We start from the raw sequence: 16,296 nt of genomic DNA on the forward strand, positions 1-16,296 counted from the left end.
CTCATTTCTGCTCTTACGTTTTCTTATCGGCGCAAACTTTAAATCAGCTTCTCATTTTAGCCTGCATTGATTTAGCTTGGGGGCGTAGGTTAATAGGCGAAAACTCTATTAAGCAAATGGAATTTTTGTAGCCCTTTAGCAAAAATTCTAAACTAAGGCTTTGTTGAAATTAGGCGAATACCAATTAAAACACCAATATAATTTAACTAAGTGACCATAACAATTGATTTCAAGGAAAAAAAATCAAAACTCGACCAGATTATTTTTACAATGATTTCACCCCCAAGTCGAGCACTTTTTCGTGCGTTATTTTTTCAACCAATATTGTTGATGTTAAAGCTATTGATAGGTAATTTTGATCCTTCTCTATTTTTTCTTGTTACTTTTTTAAACCAAAAAATTGGCTGTGATGACACCGAGCAAAGCAAAACATTGAAAAAATGTATTTATCGACTCATTTGCATGTAAAGACAACTGTCAGGGACATCGGGTGGGTTATGGAGTACCTCTTTTAAGTGCTTTAATTGCTATTTGCCTAAGTTCTACAAAACTTTTGTTCAGTATTTTTGCCAAATGGCTACAAAAACTTCGTTCGACTAATCGAGTTTTTGCCTAATATCCAACTCCCCTTATCTTTTGGTTGTTTGCGTCGTTTCATAAGTACATTAGCTGTAAGTTTATCGCATTGATTTGTAAAAAAGTTTTCAACTTTCGAGTTTAATACGATAGAATTAGTTCCCCAAATAAGCAAAGTATATGATAGTGAAATATAAACATTGCGATGTAGGGGACAGTCAACGAGGATATTCGCACCTTTTCAGACTGTCCTTAATAAAAGAATCTTTTGTTAATAACAGCCGCCCGAATCTTCTCAGCCGGATATTATAGCGCTCCTATTTTTACAATTCGAAGAATTTGAATTGTATTGGTGCGCTGTGTTTTTTTTTAAGATGTGTTCACACATTTTTCAATGACTTTGATCTTTCAAAACGGGATAAACAGGTAAAGCTCAGCGGGCATTAAGTTTCATTAGAGACCCAAGGTGGGCTTTAGTAGTCCTTCAGGTGCTTATAGTGGCGCAGGATGGCCCTAATTTAAGGTTAAAAGGTCACTTTTAGGGCTCTAAAAGTTTTTTGGACTCAAAATGGTGCAATTTTTCATGTTTTTTGTGATTTTTTGTTTTGATTAGTCTTAGGTTGAAATTTTTAAAAGTTGATGAAGGCCTTTTGCGAGACAAAATTGCTTGTTATGACCATTTTATGAGCTATATGTTTTGGTACTACAAACACAAACATGCAAAATGGTAGTAATTTTTGCAATTTTTTTCAGGTTTTTTGAAAATTTTTGTCATTTTTTGAGTTTTTTAGCCCTAGGTAACAAGAAATCTCCTCTAGGGTTTGATAAAGGGTTTAATGATAGATCACTGTATAGTTTCTGGTGGTAATGGAATTCATGTGAAATGGTTTTCATGTTTTTGCCATCATGAATTTTAGCATTTTTTGACAAAACTTGCATTTGTGACATATATTTTTTTCATATTTTTTGACATTTATTGTCATTATTCAAGTTGTTTGAGTCCCAGGGGCCAGAAAACTCATCAGGGGTTGGATGATAAGTTAATGAAAACTTTTTAATTGCCATGGAATAGGCTTCAACATTTGAATATCACAATATTTAGCAATTTTTTTCGACAAAATTTGAATTTCAGGATTTTGAAAATGTTTGTCATTTTTTCTATTTTTCCATCTTTACGGACTCGGCAATCTCCTTTGAGGTTTTTTAATGGGGCACTGCATAGTTTTTAGTAACAAAGGAAGGGTTTTAACGTTTTAATGTCTCGAATTTTAGCATTTTTTGATAAAATCTGAAAATTTTTTAAAGCTTCCTAAAGTTTTTGTCAGTTTTTGATATTGGTCCGTTCCCAATTGCGAAAAAACACATTCCATGATTTGATAAAAAGTTACAGCATTGTTTTTAGTTTCAATGGATTTCTTTTCAACAATTTAACCTTTCGAATTTTTTTGATAAAATTTTCAAAACATTTGTATTTTATTTTTTTTTGCCTTTTTTTGCCTCAGTAGCCAAGTTACCTCATCCAAGGTTTGATGGTAGGTTATTGAATAGGGGCAATTGAATGGATTTCAACATTTTAATAGAACGAATTTCTATTTTTTGAATGAAATTTTTTCTAAATTTATTGCCTATCGATCTATGAGCCAATGAGTTTTTTAAAGCTTGCAATTGGGTTACTGGATAGCCTCTAGAGACACAGAAATGATTCTGAAGATATTTATATCACGATTTTCCGTAACGTTTCCCTATAATTTGCAATTGATTTCTTTTTTCTAAATTTTTTTGATCATTTTCGAGTTAATCGATCTTCAAGGGCCAATATTTTTCAGGTCTTGCAGATATAATACCGTACCGATTTCAGAAACAAAATTTGGTTTTGAACATATTTTTGAAACAGGTATTTTAAAGGGGAAAAATTTTGCCTTAGGTTTAAAAGCTTCAAGCAATGAGTATATTCATTTAGCAATGAGTATATTTTGTTTAGTTTTGATTATTTTAGTTTCTCAATTTTTTGTTTGTGTTCTGGCTGGTATTGTTCAATTGATCTGCTGTTCAGGTAAAGTACGTCTCAGTTTTTTATTCAATTCTTTGAATTGTATTTCAGGACTTGTCCTGCTATGTTTTTTATTTCTTCCAACTTTTTTTTGCTTTACTCTTTTGGCCGCTTTTTCGACATTTTGCGTAAAATCTTTGACTCCTCTAGGCTAGTTTCACTCTGCTGTCATTCTGCTCAAAGTCCTTTTAAACAGCAGCTGCTCAGCAAAGCAATTCAAAATGAAGAGAGTCAGTATAAAAAATCAAGGTCAGAAATAGAAACGGGATAAACCCATAAAGCCCAATCTGCCGGGTATGTTTAAAGATGCCAATAATTAAACAGACTATGGCTGCTCAAAATTGAACTGCTCATATTTTTCACTAAATAATCAGATGTAATTTTGAGAAGAAAAATGCTGAAAATTAAATTAAATTTATTAGATTTGTGCTTGACTGACTGAGATGCAGAGATTTCCAGATTTCCAATTGTGACTCGAATAAATAATACGAAATATTGTTGCCGCTGATAGAAATTTGTTTTAAATGCTCAACATGCATTATTTTAACGTATTTAATGGCATTGATTCCAGCATTCAAAAGGGCTTCTATATCATGTCTGGCTACTGTAATTTTTGAGTTTCCGTTGATCCTGAAAGTATAATGGCTTTCCGGCAACAAAAAACGCTTTCCAACCCAGATAAAAGCAATCAGGAAGCAAACGTTTATTCAATAAAACGGAGACATTATTCCAAAACCATGGTACTCGTGATTTACTAGTCTAATATGAATAAGCTGAACTGTTTCTCTTAAGTTTCTCTTCTGTCCATGGTTTAGTGTTTAACTTAGGTAAGAGTTGAAGGGGAAGATGGGTTATGATTTGTGGCCAAATTATTTAACATTGATCAGCCATTAATTGGTCTCGAATGACGCCTAAAGCAATTAATGTAGTCATTCGTTCTTTATGATGCAATATTTTGTTTTTGCGTTACTGTTACTGTTCTGCTTTGTTGAGTGAGATTTACGTCCTACAGATTTTCAGTTTTGCGTGATCAAATTTTCTCGCTCATTAAGATCTTTAAGCAGCTGATTATATGTGGCGGTAGTTTACTGCTAAAAATCATATGAAAATTGCGCCTAAATTGGTTTCAGCTTTCAACTTTAAGGTTTAATAGTGCTTTGTATTAATATCTATCAACATCATTTGAGGACCCCGCCTGTCCTTAGTCGGCTCTATTTCATTTTTTCTTTATTTTAACAAGCGCTTTTGTACGATGTCACAATTACCCTTTCATTTGATTGTGATTTTTAATGTTTTTTCTCTGTGCCTCAGTTTTTTGGCCCCTAAAATTAATCCCATATCTTTAGGCCCAAATTGCTACCAAATTTTGTTGTGATACCTTGTTCGTTTCCCACTTGTTGGAGGGAGGAAATATATACTCAACTGGGTTTTTGTTCAGTCAATTTTGGCCAATTGAATTATTTTTCTGAGAGAGTTTTGAGTGGCATCACTAAAAATCCCATATAGCGTTGATTGTGAAAATAAAAAGTTTTTTCAGAAGTTCTTTTTCGAGGAGGTATTGAGGTTTTAAGCTTTGGTGAACATTTCCCTTTTCATATTGATTTTGTTCACATTTTCTGGAATTCTTTCTATACGTTTTAAATTTATTTTTGTTTTACTTATACTTTACATTTTCAATATTTATGGGTTTTTTTAACCCCGCCATCTCAGGCTATTTTTGTCTCATCTTGGTTTTTTTTGGAGAAAACAAATTTGAAATTGGATCTAAATACTCGGTTTTAAGTCATTTTTTGTATTTTTGTTTTTGCGGTCAATTGACGTCTATTTTGTTTTTTTTCGCGTGGTTTGCTGCCGAAAAATAAATACACTGGTAATTATTTGCTGTTGTCTGAATCAATCTGTGGCAATTTGTTTTGGTATTGATTATGTTGGTTTTGACCCTAAAAGTTTTCATTAGTGTTGTCTTACTAATTCTTTTTTATGGGTCATTGTGGTTTCATTACTTAGTCCCAATGATGACAGGTCGTACTGAAGAAAGTCCCCAGGAACGTAAATAACGTTTAAAGATTGTAGTTTAAGGCATTCATTACATTAAAGCTGTTTCAGTATAAAATCAATAAAATTTGATTTTGGACTGATTTTTTTCGTAGTTTTGTCGCAGTCTGAGTAATGAAAGCTCTTATTGATTCCAGTAATGGAATACAATGAACGTATTGATGGCTAAAATTAATTTCACGTGGCTGCACATCAAATGTTTTTTTTTAAATGAACGAATATGGAGATCTGCCTGTTTTTGCTTTTGCTGTCTTGCCCTCTAATCTCGCTTATTAAAGACTCCACCAGGCAATGTGAGCTCTATGTCAATCTTAATTTTGTTTTTAATTGATAGTTTTTCATAGATAAAAAATTATGACACTTTATTTCGTAAAAATTTGGAGAGTTTTGATTCTACGTGGTTTTCATTCATTTGGTTTCTGTTAAGGTTGATTATTTAAAAATGGACCTATCAATTACCTTGAGTTATTACAAACAAACCGTGATCTGAAAGACATATAATTGATTTTTCGACTGTCAATTTAGCTGCTAATGTTTTTAAAATTTGGTAAAATTTTTGTTTATTTAAAAATTTTACTTTGTCATCCTGTTAATAATTCTCATGAACAAGAAGTTGAGGCGGCTTCATATTGAATCATATTTGTTTGTAATTATCAACTTAAATTTTTGAGTTTTTCTTTAAGGATGTCTTTGATATTCAAAATTAAGCGCAAATTGTTTTTAAGAAGATAGAATTTTACTTGTGACTTTTTTGTTTTTGTTTCTCTTTTCGCAAATATGGGTTTATGCTATTTGATAACTAGAAGTCAAAAAACAAATTTTGTTAAAGGCTAAGTCACTCAAGAACTAGCTCATAATTATCTCTTTTGGGTGATCTCAATTTCGATTTGTTTTCTCAATTTAATGTTATAAGTTAGAGCAGAGGTCATTTTTTTCGCTCTCTTACATATAAGTTGAATTAGTTGAGTCTAGTTGGAAATTATGGGAGTTCAAGCGAGCTGAATAATGATCGAGTTGTTACTTGAGAGATTTTACAATTTGAACTTTGTTTATTAACGGAATAGTAGTTGATTTGTGGATTTTATGTTGCTTGAAAAATCAGTTCCTGCCCTGATAGAGCGCTTTTTGAAATTAGAAAATGCGCTCTTGTGGATTTGTCGTCAGTTAGTCTCTGTCGTTCCATCTGTTATTTCTTTGTTCTTGTGGAGTGAGGAAAACTGATCTAACTGTTCTTAAACCCTTTTGCATACACGTGTGTCCTTTGTCAAGAATTTGTAAGTCTTACTTATAAATTACGGAATAATGAGTCTAGTAAATAAAATGGTGTCTTAAGGGTCAGGAGCTGCTGGTGTCTTAACTGGTCCGTGAGCAGATGATGATTTTGTTGACTTCGACCATACAGACAAATTACAAATGTCCATTTTCGTTCTTATATGGTATTACCACTAAGTCCCTTCATTGAGAGGTCTCTCTGATGTTCTAATGAGGTTTAATAAAGACACATAAAGTCTCTAATTACTTTGATTTGTTTTAATTACTTGGGAACACTTCTTTATATCAATCTTTGTAAAAAAAAATATAGTTTTGGTGTTAGATGTACTTTTCCGCAGGTGTAATACAGTCTGAGTAATGAATTATCTCAATGATTTGATTAGTGGCACAAACAAAGCTTACGAAAGGCTGTAATCAATGGTTAACAACTTTTATGGCTGATTCTTTTAAAATTTAATATATTTTTTTAGCTCTGTGAAGTTTTTTTTGTTAAATGTGTGTACAATTGTACTTATCATTTTTTTTACTCCTTGCAAGTTCAATTGGTTTTTTGAGAGCGTCTGTAATGAGTTTTCTAAATATGTTTGTGCAGCAACGAGCAGGTTTTAAATTTTGTTTCAAGATAAATAACATTTTTGGAAACAATGTTGCCCTTCAATATTGTAGTCACGACTCATAAATTGATCTCATTAAGAGGATGTCCTGGCTGATTCACAATCAGTCCGATCTGTGTGTGCTTCGGGTTCTTAGGGGATTTACCGTGGGATTGTATTTTGTTGGCACTAAATTTTTTCAAGGAAATTGTAATTTTATTCAGGATCTTTTCTGGTTTTAATTCCGCATATGTTTGTTTATATAATTTAATATCCAATCTCCTGGAGCCAACTTTCGATGCCATGCTTTTCTTATCGTGCCTTATCTCTTGATTATGTAGCTTGCGTAACCTCTATTTGAAATTAATCGGATTTTGCATTCTCATCTAAGCGAGCGCAGAAGTCTTTCTTTTTTATTTCTGGGCTCACTTTTGGACTCATTTTGTGTTTTTTGGTAAATTTAGTTAATCACTCAATACTTTTTTTTAATTGAGCAATTGCAATAGATTTGATTTCATGTCTGTCGTTGCCTTCCCTTTGTTCGAGTGTTCACTGTACTGAAATAATCAAAAATTGATTTCGATGGTATGAACCCTTTTTTGTATAGAGGTCTGTCCTTTTTATGAATCTGTCAAAACTAAAAGAACAAAATTTCAACTACTTATTTAGAGGCAGTCTATCTCTGCTTCGAATGGTAGACAATTGAGACACTATCGTGGATAAGAACATGATGTGCCACAGCAGATTAGCGAGCCTCCTTGTTCACATAGAAATTTATTTAACGCATAAACTGGATAAACACAACCCTCTTCGCCTAGACCTATTTTCGACCGAGACTGTCTAAATGTGATCTTTAAGTGTTGCGGAGCTTTGTTTCTACGTACTCAGGTCCGAATTTCAAGGCCTAAGATCTCTCGTGAAAACGTCTTCGAACCTTACATTCAGTCAGTATCCTCTAAGAAACATCCAGTCGGTATCCCCATCTATCAAATCGAAACAATTAAAAATGAAAGGTAAAGGAAGAATCGAATTTAAGTTTTATTGAGGCCAAAATTGTCTGAACAAAAAAAACCATTTGAGTATATAGTTCCTCCCCCCACAAGTGGGGTCGGAACAAAAAAGAAGCGAATTTAAATTTTATTGAGGTTTAAACTTTTGAGTTATAACTTAACTGTTTTGCACTATTTTGTTAATCCAATAGAACTGTTGAACTGTTATTTCTACTTCAATATTATTGAACTCATCATTGCTTTGTCGTAATAACTAATGAACTCCATTTTGATCACATTGTGACACAATAGAGTTAATATCTTGTTGTTGTGCAAAATCTTCTTACAAGATGGCGTCGCGAAAAAGTGTTCATGTGCCAAAAAGCTTCAAACCAATTGGGTCACTTATCGATTCAATGAAAAAAATTGGATTGGACTAAATTGACGCCTGAACATGTGGAGAAAATCAAAGAGTTATCAAGCATGCTTTGCAATACTCAAAACGGTACGTGCTTAGTTATATTATTCTGTGTTAGCTTTTTTTCATACTGGATTTTTCATATAAAGTTTTAATTTAATTCTCTAATGGTTTTATAGAATCTAATTTTTCCAGCACGTTATATTTGAAACAATTTTACTAGGCCATATATTTACTAAGCGAATATATATATATATATATATATAAATATATATATATATATATATATATATATATATATATATTATATAACTCTGCAGCTAGTAGTATTATTTGAATTTAAAAATGTGTAAATTAGCCTTCCGATGTAGTATTAGGGGCTTAACACCAAGATCAACATGTTTTAAAAGCTTTTAGGTTTTTTTCTGTCACAGAAACTACTTCTGTCTATCTCTGCCTAGAATTGTTTTTGCTCCTCGAAAATGTTTTGCTTTTTCTCACTAAATCTAAGGTCTGTTCATACCTTACAAATTTAAGAACTTTTTGAAATGCATTGCGGCCCATTTGACCTTTGAAGATTGGAAAAAGGAGTTAACGTTGAAAATAGTTATATTCACCCACAAAATTGGGGGAACAAGCGAAAGAGATCCAAATGTTCAATTGAAAAGTTTTCAATGTGGGTAGATTTTTAAGCTCATTATACCACAATTTGATGAAAAAAATGTAAATTTATATTAATAACATTAAATTTGTTTTGATCATTATGAAATTATGCACATCAATTTGCAAAGTTTCCTGAAAACTCTAAAGCATCCTCAACAGAAACAAAGGTTCACGATATTAAGCATTGTTTTCTCCAAATACGCATTGCTATTAAAAATATCGAAGAAGAATATTGTTCCTAATTAAGGATCCTTTTTCAGGTCGAAAAGTGGCGTTTGTCTATTCGATTTATAAACTACGTAGCAGTACAGTTGTGTGGTTATCAACGTTTTTACGGAAAAAATGTTCCCACAATGTTGCACATGTAATCAGTAGGCGTTTTTTTCAAAGATAATGCTAACAGTGATTTTAATTTTACACCTGATACTTCTCTCGTACTTTTCTACGTTTTTGATTCGGGGGCAGAACATTAGTCAACTCTGGTTGCGATAACAACAGCTGCATTACTTGCCAATGAAATAAATTCATAGCTCCCGATGGATAATACAAAAATGTGATACAGTGGTACAATCAACTCTCGTTGCGATTATAACATTGGCAGAACTTACACAAGAATGCAGTTGACTAAACTGTCGTTTCTTTCCACTCTTCTGTTGCCACTTATGTGAAGAGTGGAGGAAAAAATTGTATCATCAGTTGCAGTCTGGTGTAAGTTATGCAACTGTTGTATTCGAAATGATAGACAACCAAAAACATTACGAAACGATTGTTATCACCCTCACGAAGTTCTTCAACAACACGGCTTAACCTTGAACGTTGATAACTTCTCGATGAAGAGTTGTTGGCTTCAAATTTTTGGGCCGTTTGGAAAAAAGTTGATAAATTCGCATAATTTTTCGCTCAATAATTTTTCTAAATTAAAACTACCACGAAAAAAGAAACAAAAAAGTGTCAGATATAACGTCATTTTATGGTTCATACATTTTAACAGGAATTTTTTTCTGTGGCTGTTCTGTAGAATTATTGTTTGCTGATTATTGACTGTATTTAGTCAAAATTATGGAACGTTGTGTTTTCTATAAAATGCATCTAAAACGAGCAAAAATATATGACAACTGCTGAAGTCGGTGCCGAAGTCGCTGAGTTGCTAAAGATTGGTTACATAGAAAACTTGGCAAAAAATGTCAAGGTGGTTATTTATAGTAAATTTTTGAAACAAATTAATATAATAAATTCCTACAACTTATAGGCCAAAAGTTAGTTGCTCGAGGAACAAGAAAATAAAGGAAAGAACGCCTCCTCAGTTGCAGAGCGTTAAAACTTTTTGAGCTGTTGTTCACATGCTTTGCTTATTGCTTCACATGCCATGCTTGCTTCCTCTTTTAAACGAAAGTCATAAAAAGTTTTGCCTATTTGCCCACGATTAGGTTGATAATCTAACTTTGTTTTTGTACGGGAAAATGATGTTTACTTTATAAGGTTTTTGTCTCACTAGAACATTTTACTTGAGTAATAGATCCAGCCATTTTGTTGATAAATATCGTTTTTTGAGATTTTTTGAGAATTTAAAGAATTTAATGTGTTGATCTTTGTGGTCTGTTTTCCATCATATTTCTTTGTTCTGTGTTCATTCTGATTGTTATATTTCCGTAAATATGTGTGTTTAAAACACAAAATCGAGCTTTCGAGAAAACTAAACCCAATTGAGCCAAAAAAAGTATTCTAAAACAGAATTTAAGTGAAATTCGGTCACTCTAACTTTTCTGTTTTTCCTGTGAAATTCTGAAGCAATTTTTTTTTTAAAAAAAAAACAACAGATTAGCAAAGCTCTCAAATCAGCCTTCAACTGAAAAATTAACTCAGCAGTTGCTCTAAGTTGTTTAACAGGTAAACTACAAGTAAATTTGGAACAATAAACTTTTCACCTCGACTCCAATCTGCATGTGCCCAACAAATTGTGAGCTTTTGTGGGTTGAAAGTCCTGACATTAAATTTTGGTTTGTATTTATCCAATATATTAAACGTAAGATATGATAAGGAACCATGTTTAACAGAGCGACAAATGCACCTTTCAATGTCAAATATTTGCACGTTTAAGCGTCAAATTTTTGCATGTTTAAAGGCCCCTCGAAGTGCGTGTATAAGAGCCGCCTTGAGCCGCATGCTTAAGCGAGCACACGAGAGCGGTCAGTGACCTGAAACGTGCAAAAGCAAAAACTAAATGGACGGGAATTGAACCTCGGCCAAAACATTGATACTCAGGCGCACTTACCACTGTGCTCCATGGTCATGCAGACAACTTGCCCAAAGAATGGAAAAAGTTTTCTTGGTAGTTTGTGTTGTTATTGTGTGAACGCAATGGTCGACAATGTTCCTATTTTCACGTGTTTCAACGGTCCTTAAACATGGAGCCTAGAGAATCAAATGTTTTTGGAAACATGATTTAGCGCCATATTTAAGCTGCTAATCTGCGCAAGTTTTGCGCTAATTAAACATGAAGAAAAGCAAACCAAAAAATCATTGAGTAGGGATTTGCGAATGAAGAAAGTGCAATAGCGGTACAAATCGGTAGCCTAAGGGATTAGACCTATGCCTGTTAGCCAAGTAGCAAGGGTTCGCGCGCGTTTTGGAACCAACAGTGTTTACAGTTTTCTTGGCCCAAAGGTCTGTTCCAGTTTTCTGTCTGTCTTTCTTTTGTGCTGTCTTCCTTTATTTTTTTTATCTTGCTTCGTCGATCTTTTATATTAAATGTAAGTTGCAATTGAGCGCAAAAGTTAACAGCGTTCCTATTTTGTACGTGTTTTAACGGTCCTTAAACATGAAGCCTTGCGTAATGAATGCGCTTTGAGAAACGTTATACCGCCAGTTTCAAGCTCCCAGTCTGCACATGTTTTGCGCTCATTATGCATGCGGCGTATTAAAAACCAACGAGCCAAAACAGGCGTTGACAAAAGAAATTGATGATACATATAGGGCAATAGACAAAACCAATACGCATCGGTAGCGTTAGGGAAAAGACCTAGGGCTGATAAGTGAGGTGCACGGTTTGGCGCGCCCGTCTGTACCGAAAATGGTTCCTATTTTCTGGACCCATTGAATGGGTAAAGGTTGTTTTTCATCCAATCCTCTATTTTTCTTTCTTTCTCTTTTGTTCCTTTTTTGCCTTAATTGTCTTAGTATTTTTTTCTTCCTATCTATCCATCTATATATTTATTTTAATTCAATTCCTTTGTCACTGTCACCCTTTTTTTGGCTCATAATCTCAGCATGCTTCAATGGTCCTTAAACACGCAGCTTAACTTAGTAAATGCGTTTTGAGAATGGCTATGCCACCTTGTAGAAACTCATTATCTGCATAAGTCCTAGCGCTCCTTAAACATGAAACATAGCAAAGCCAAAAATGTCTTGAACAAAAAATTGCTGGTACATAGGGCAATAGACGCAAAGAATACCCATCGGTGGTGTAAGCGGTATGAACTATGAATGTTAAACGAGGGACATGCGTTCGATCCCGAGTTGGCGCGAAACAGAATGTTCTTTTAAACCATCTATGCCTTTAAATGATTGTCTTGTGATGCTTTTGTGGGCCTGCTAGTTATTTTTTGCTTTGTTTTCAACTGCGAAAGCGTATAACTGAGAACCACACAGCTGTTTTGCCAGCTAATCGTGCATACTGTTTTACAATTGTACAAACAGTTATTTCTCACGTTTTAAAAGAGTAATTGAGAGTTTTTTCGTCCAGTAAGGGAATCCTAGCCTGTTTGCCAGAGAAAACAGCTGGAAGAAGCCAATCTTGACACTTTCGATTAAAAATTTCGGCCCTTATACAATACAAATACAAAGCCCATCTGTCGTCACTCAAACACTTCTAATAAAGCGTATTTTGTGTTAAATTGGCGTTCTGTCCGTAGGTCTTCAGTCTACTCTGGAACTGTCCCCCCTCAACACCGGTGGAATATAACTCTCTATAACTGACATTTTATCATTTTATATTGGCATATAACAATTGTAATGCCCAATCCTACCCCAGTACCTTAGTAGATTAAGCAATCTTTATTGCATCAGCAGGCAGTAGTAAGGTCAAACATGAAAACCGATGTTTTCTTAACCGGACTCGGTAGTACCGTAACCTTCTAGTAATTCCAGAAAAACTTGACAACTTTTCCATTCACGAATTTTTTTGTCAAATGAAGCCCGAGAATAATTTTATGTTTTCTCAGAACAAAGTCAGGGTAGAAATACTCAGGGTAGTCAGGGTAGAAAAGTCAGGGTTCCATGTCAAGAACAGGGCTAGTCCGTGTTTGTCAATCGCTTAAATTGGATTAATTGGGTTCCAACTGTACTCTGGGCGATTGGTTCTACCAAAACGTCAAATAAAACCAAACTGAAGAAGCCATAGAAGTGGACAAAACGCGCTTCATTTGTCGCAGCAAATTCCATACCAACAAATCTAATCTTCGTTGATTTTCACTTTTTTTTTAATAATAACGAGTTTATTTCCTAAGACATCCCGTTTGTTTATTTGGTTGTTTGCTTTAGATGAGGCCTTTATGTACACAAATGAATATAACCTGCTGACTCTTCCGGAGGTGAGGAAGACATTCTTCTCCTCTGACCTCTTTGACCTAATTCTCACAATCTGGAACAACTCAAAAAGCATGTACGTATGTACATTTCAATGGACGCTTAAAAACCACTTATTTGTTAAACAAACTTAAGCATTTTGTTCTTTCGAATTATGTGTTTATGGAGCGCAAGGTCGTTAAAGACTTTTTTAAAGACTATATTTGAACTTTTAATTTGAGTTTTAGAATTAGTGAGTAACGAAATTAAATGGCAAGTTGAGTTTAAAGCCTAAATTTGGATTCCAACTTAGGAGAAAAATAAAAAATCTAGTCTTTAAAATATGTTAATTGGCATCAAAAAGCTATCTATTCGAGGGAGCATAATAATCAAACTTACATAAATCTCATACAAAAATTCGAATCTTCTGCCCAATCTTGCGCAAGTAGGAAGTCAAATTGTTGTTTTAACATTTTTGAAATTAAATAAACAGATCTGCGATTTTTTTTCAATTTTGTATCGTTTCAGCAAGGAATGATGTGTCATTCAGCTAAAGGCATCTGTCTTGTCATACTATTAGTTTTAGATTACCATGCAGTTTTTCTCATAGATCACAAAGAATGCACAAAACCTCCAGTTCACTATTCACTTATACTGCCTTCTATATCAACAGTTGTTTCTTTCCCAAATAAAAATTCAATTGATCGATTGATTTAACACGATCGATTGATAGAAACTTGGTCTGTTTTAGAACCTGATTAATTGATTCCATTGCTAAAAGAGCACATTGCATGATTAATTTCGCATACAGCTTTCAAAATAAGCTTTGTAAATTGTAAAGAAAAATCAAAACAACTTTGATTTTTAAAGTTGCAACGTGACTTTGACAAAAGATTTTGACAGCAGGAGATTTTAGAAAAACTTTTATGTGGCTACATGAATTTGAGATAACAAAATGATAGCTGTGTTTTCAGTAAGTTAAAGAAAATAAAAAAAAACGCTTGGTGAAGATGTTTCATTGGCATAGATTGGACTTGCTTCCAATGAATTCGATGGACCATAAATTGCAGAGTAATTGTTCTTGCCTTCCATTCTACTTGAGTCCCCTAAAAATTATCAAATGTATAATATCAATTGTTTGAATACAAAAGGTATACTCACTTGAATCCATGCACGTGCTTATTTATATCTTTGTTAATGAGAAAACTGTGCTAATTTCACGTACCATTTATACTGACTGATGATTTCCAGAACTATTTCGTTTCAGCATGTGAATTGATAACCCCTATGCTAAAAATAGCCACATGTCACTGGATATCACAGAAGTTGCAAATCAAAGATGATTGTATGGAATGTAAAAAGGAAGTAATAACTTGGTATGAAAATTGGTCAAGATTTGTGTCTCTTGCCACTGTTGTCAACAACCATCAATACTGATTCGAATATTTGTTCACAAGGTTGATTTGCCTCGGCTTTCGAGTATAATTTAATTAATTCTAAAGCAAGCAACCTGAACAGAGTATCAAATAGACACATGGTTAGAAAATGATTGCTTAGCAGGATTTTTTTTCCAAAATAATTTAGTCGAGATGGTGCTTTTAACCTTATTTGGTCAAAATTTTAACCTACTAATTATCACAAAATTGTTTCTCTATGTAATACAACGTATTTGGCACATATTATGTGATAAAATTTAATTGGAGCAATTTTTTGTGTAACTTTGTATGTCTCAAACTAATTTTTTGCGACATTTGTACACTCGGAACTACATTCAGTTCGTTAATAAAGAAAACAATTTTGGGTATTGATTGTAAAGTTTGTTAATAAAGAAAAAATTTTGGGTATTGAATAAATCAGACATTTTAAACGTTTCCGACGGTTGATCAGAAAAAAGTTGTTGAGGTTGCCTGACATCTCTCCAATCACTTGTACAATATTACTCTTTTTCATTTTGTCCATAATAGGTAGCTTAGGACAATTGTTATGCAACAATGCGATATCTCATTTAATCCGGTCTCAAGTTATTGTTCCGACCCCACTTGTGGGGGAAGGAACTAAATACTCAAATGGGTTTTTTTTTTTTTGTTCAGTGAATTTTGGCCGATCGATATATTCGTCGTAGAGAAATGTGAGTGGTATCATTAAAAAGCTGGTCCAGCGTAGAATTCAAAAGTAAAAAGATTTTTTTGAATTTCGTTTTTTTCGAGGAGTTATCGAGGATTGAAGTTTTGTGTGAACAATGGGATCTTTAGCATGATTGTTCACTTTTAGTACAATTTTCTTCAAACTAAGATCTTTTTTTACGAAAACATTAATTCAAATTTCTATAAAAAGAATAAATTTTGAGTTCGTAAAAGTTGAATGCAAGGCGATAGAAAGACTAGTTCTGGTCTCATAGGGAAGTTCACTATCAAAAAAAAAATCGAACTCTAATTGAGAGCCCTTTTTTTAATAAAACTTTTCTCTTTTTTGCTTTTTTAAGTCACCTAGAGACAAGTCACATTTTATATCGACGTTCTATTAATGACAAAACTCCTTTATAGTCGAATGAAGCGCAATGAACAAAAAACGTCGTTTTCAAGGAATTGCTCATGTTTTTTTTTGGCTTCGATTCTGAGTTTTCGTAATTTTGAATGAAATTTTGAATTTCTTTTTGAAGTTTTACTATTTTTTTTGGAGTCCTATGGTAGGGATTCATTGACTAACATTGCAATATGTTCCATAATGAGCATTAAGTGAACATGTCTATTTCATTGAGGGGGCGGCTAATGGCTGTTAAGACTTAAAAAATAATTTTTCGAATTTTTTTTTGAATATTAAAGAATCATAATCTTATTATAGTGAATTGTAAGTCAGTCCAGGGGTGAGAGCACCCTCTTCCTTCCTACTGCAACCAAAATTAAACTGGTTAGCGGTTTTATCTTCTATCTATTGGTTATATGACTTCAATGACAAAAAATTTCAATTTTTTAAAATTTTTTTTGGATTTTTACGTATTATTGGTTACTTTTGAAATCTTATCACATTATCCAAATATTGACAGTTCCCATTAGCTTAAAAACGATGTTCTGTGGATGACCAATAAAAATTTTAAACAAAAATTTATGGTTTAAATGG

The 16,296-nt window shown here is 33.3% G+C and overlaps 1 protein-coding gene across 1 annotated transcript in view; it reads left to right on the forward strand.

Moving 5' to 3' along the window:
* The first annotated feature begins 7,791 nt into the window (after nt 1-7,791).
* LOC142342113 (uncharacterized) overlaps nt 7,792-16,296 on the forward strand; it is a 42,846-nt gene continuing 34,341 nt past the window's right edge. Inside the window, exons 1-2 of the mRNA XM_075393305.1 lie at nt 7,792-8,040; nt 13,156-13,276. Of these exons, the coding sequence (XP_075249420.1) occupies nt 8,019-8,040; nt 13,156-13,276 (143 nt within the window). The 5' untranslated portion in view covers nt 7,792-8,018. The remainder of the gene's footprint in view (nt 8,041-13,155; nt 13,277-16,296) is intronic.

The sequence above is a fragment of the Convolutriloba macropyga genome, chromosome 7 (genome assembly GCF_964194025.1).
Source record: "Convolutriloba macropyga chromosome 7, txConMacr16.3, whole genome shotgun sequence".
In the NCBI taxonomy this organism is placed as follows: domain Eukaryota; kingdom Metazoa; phylum Xenacoelomorpha; order Acoela; family Convolutidae; genus Convolutriloba; species Convolutriloba macropyga.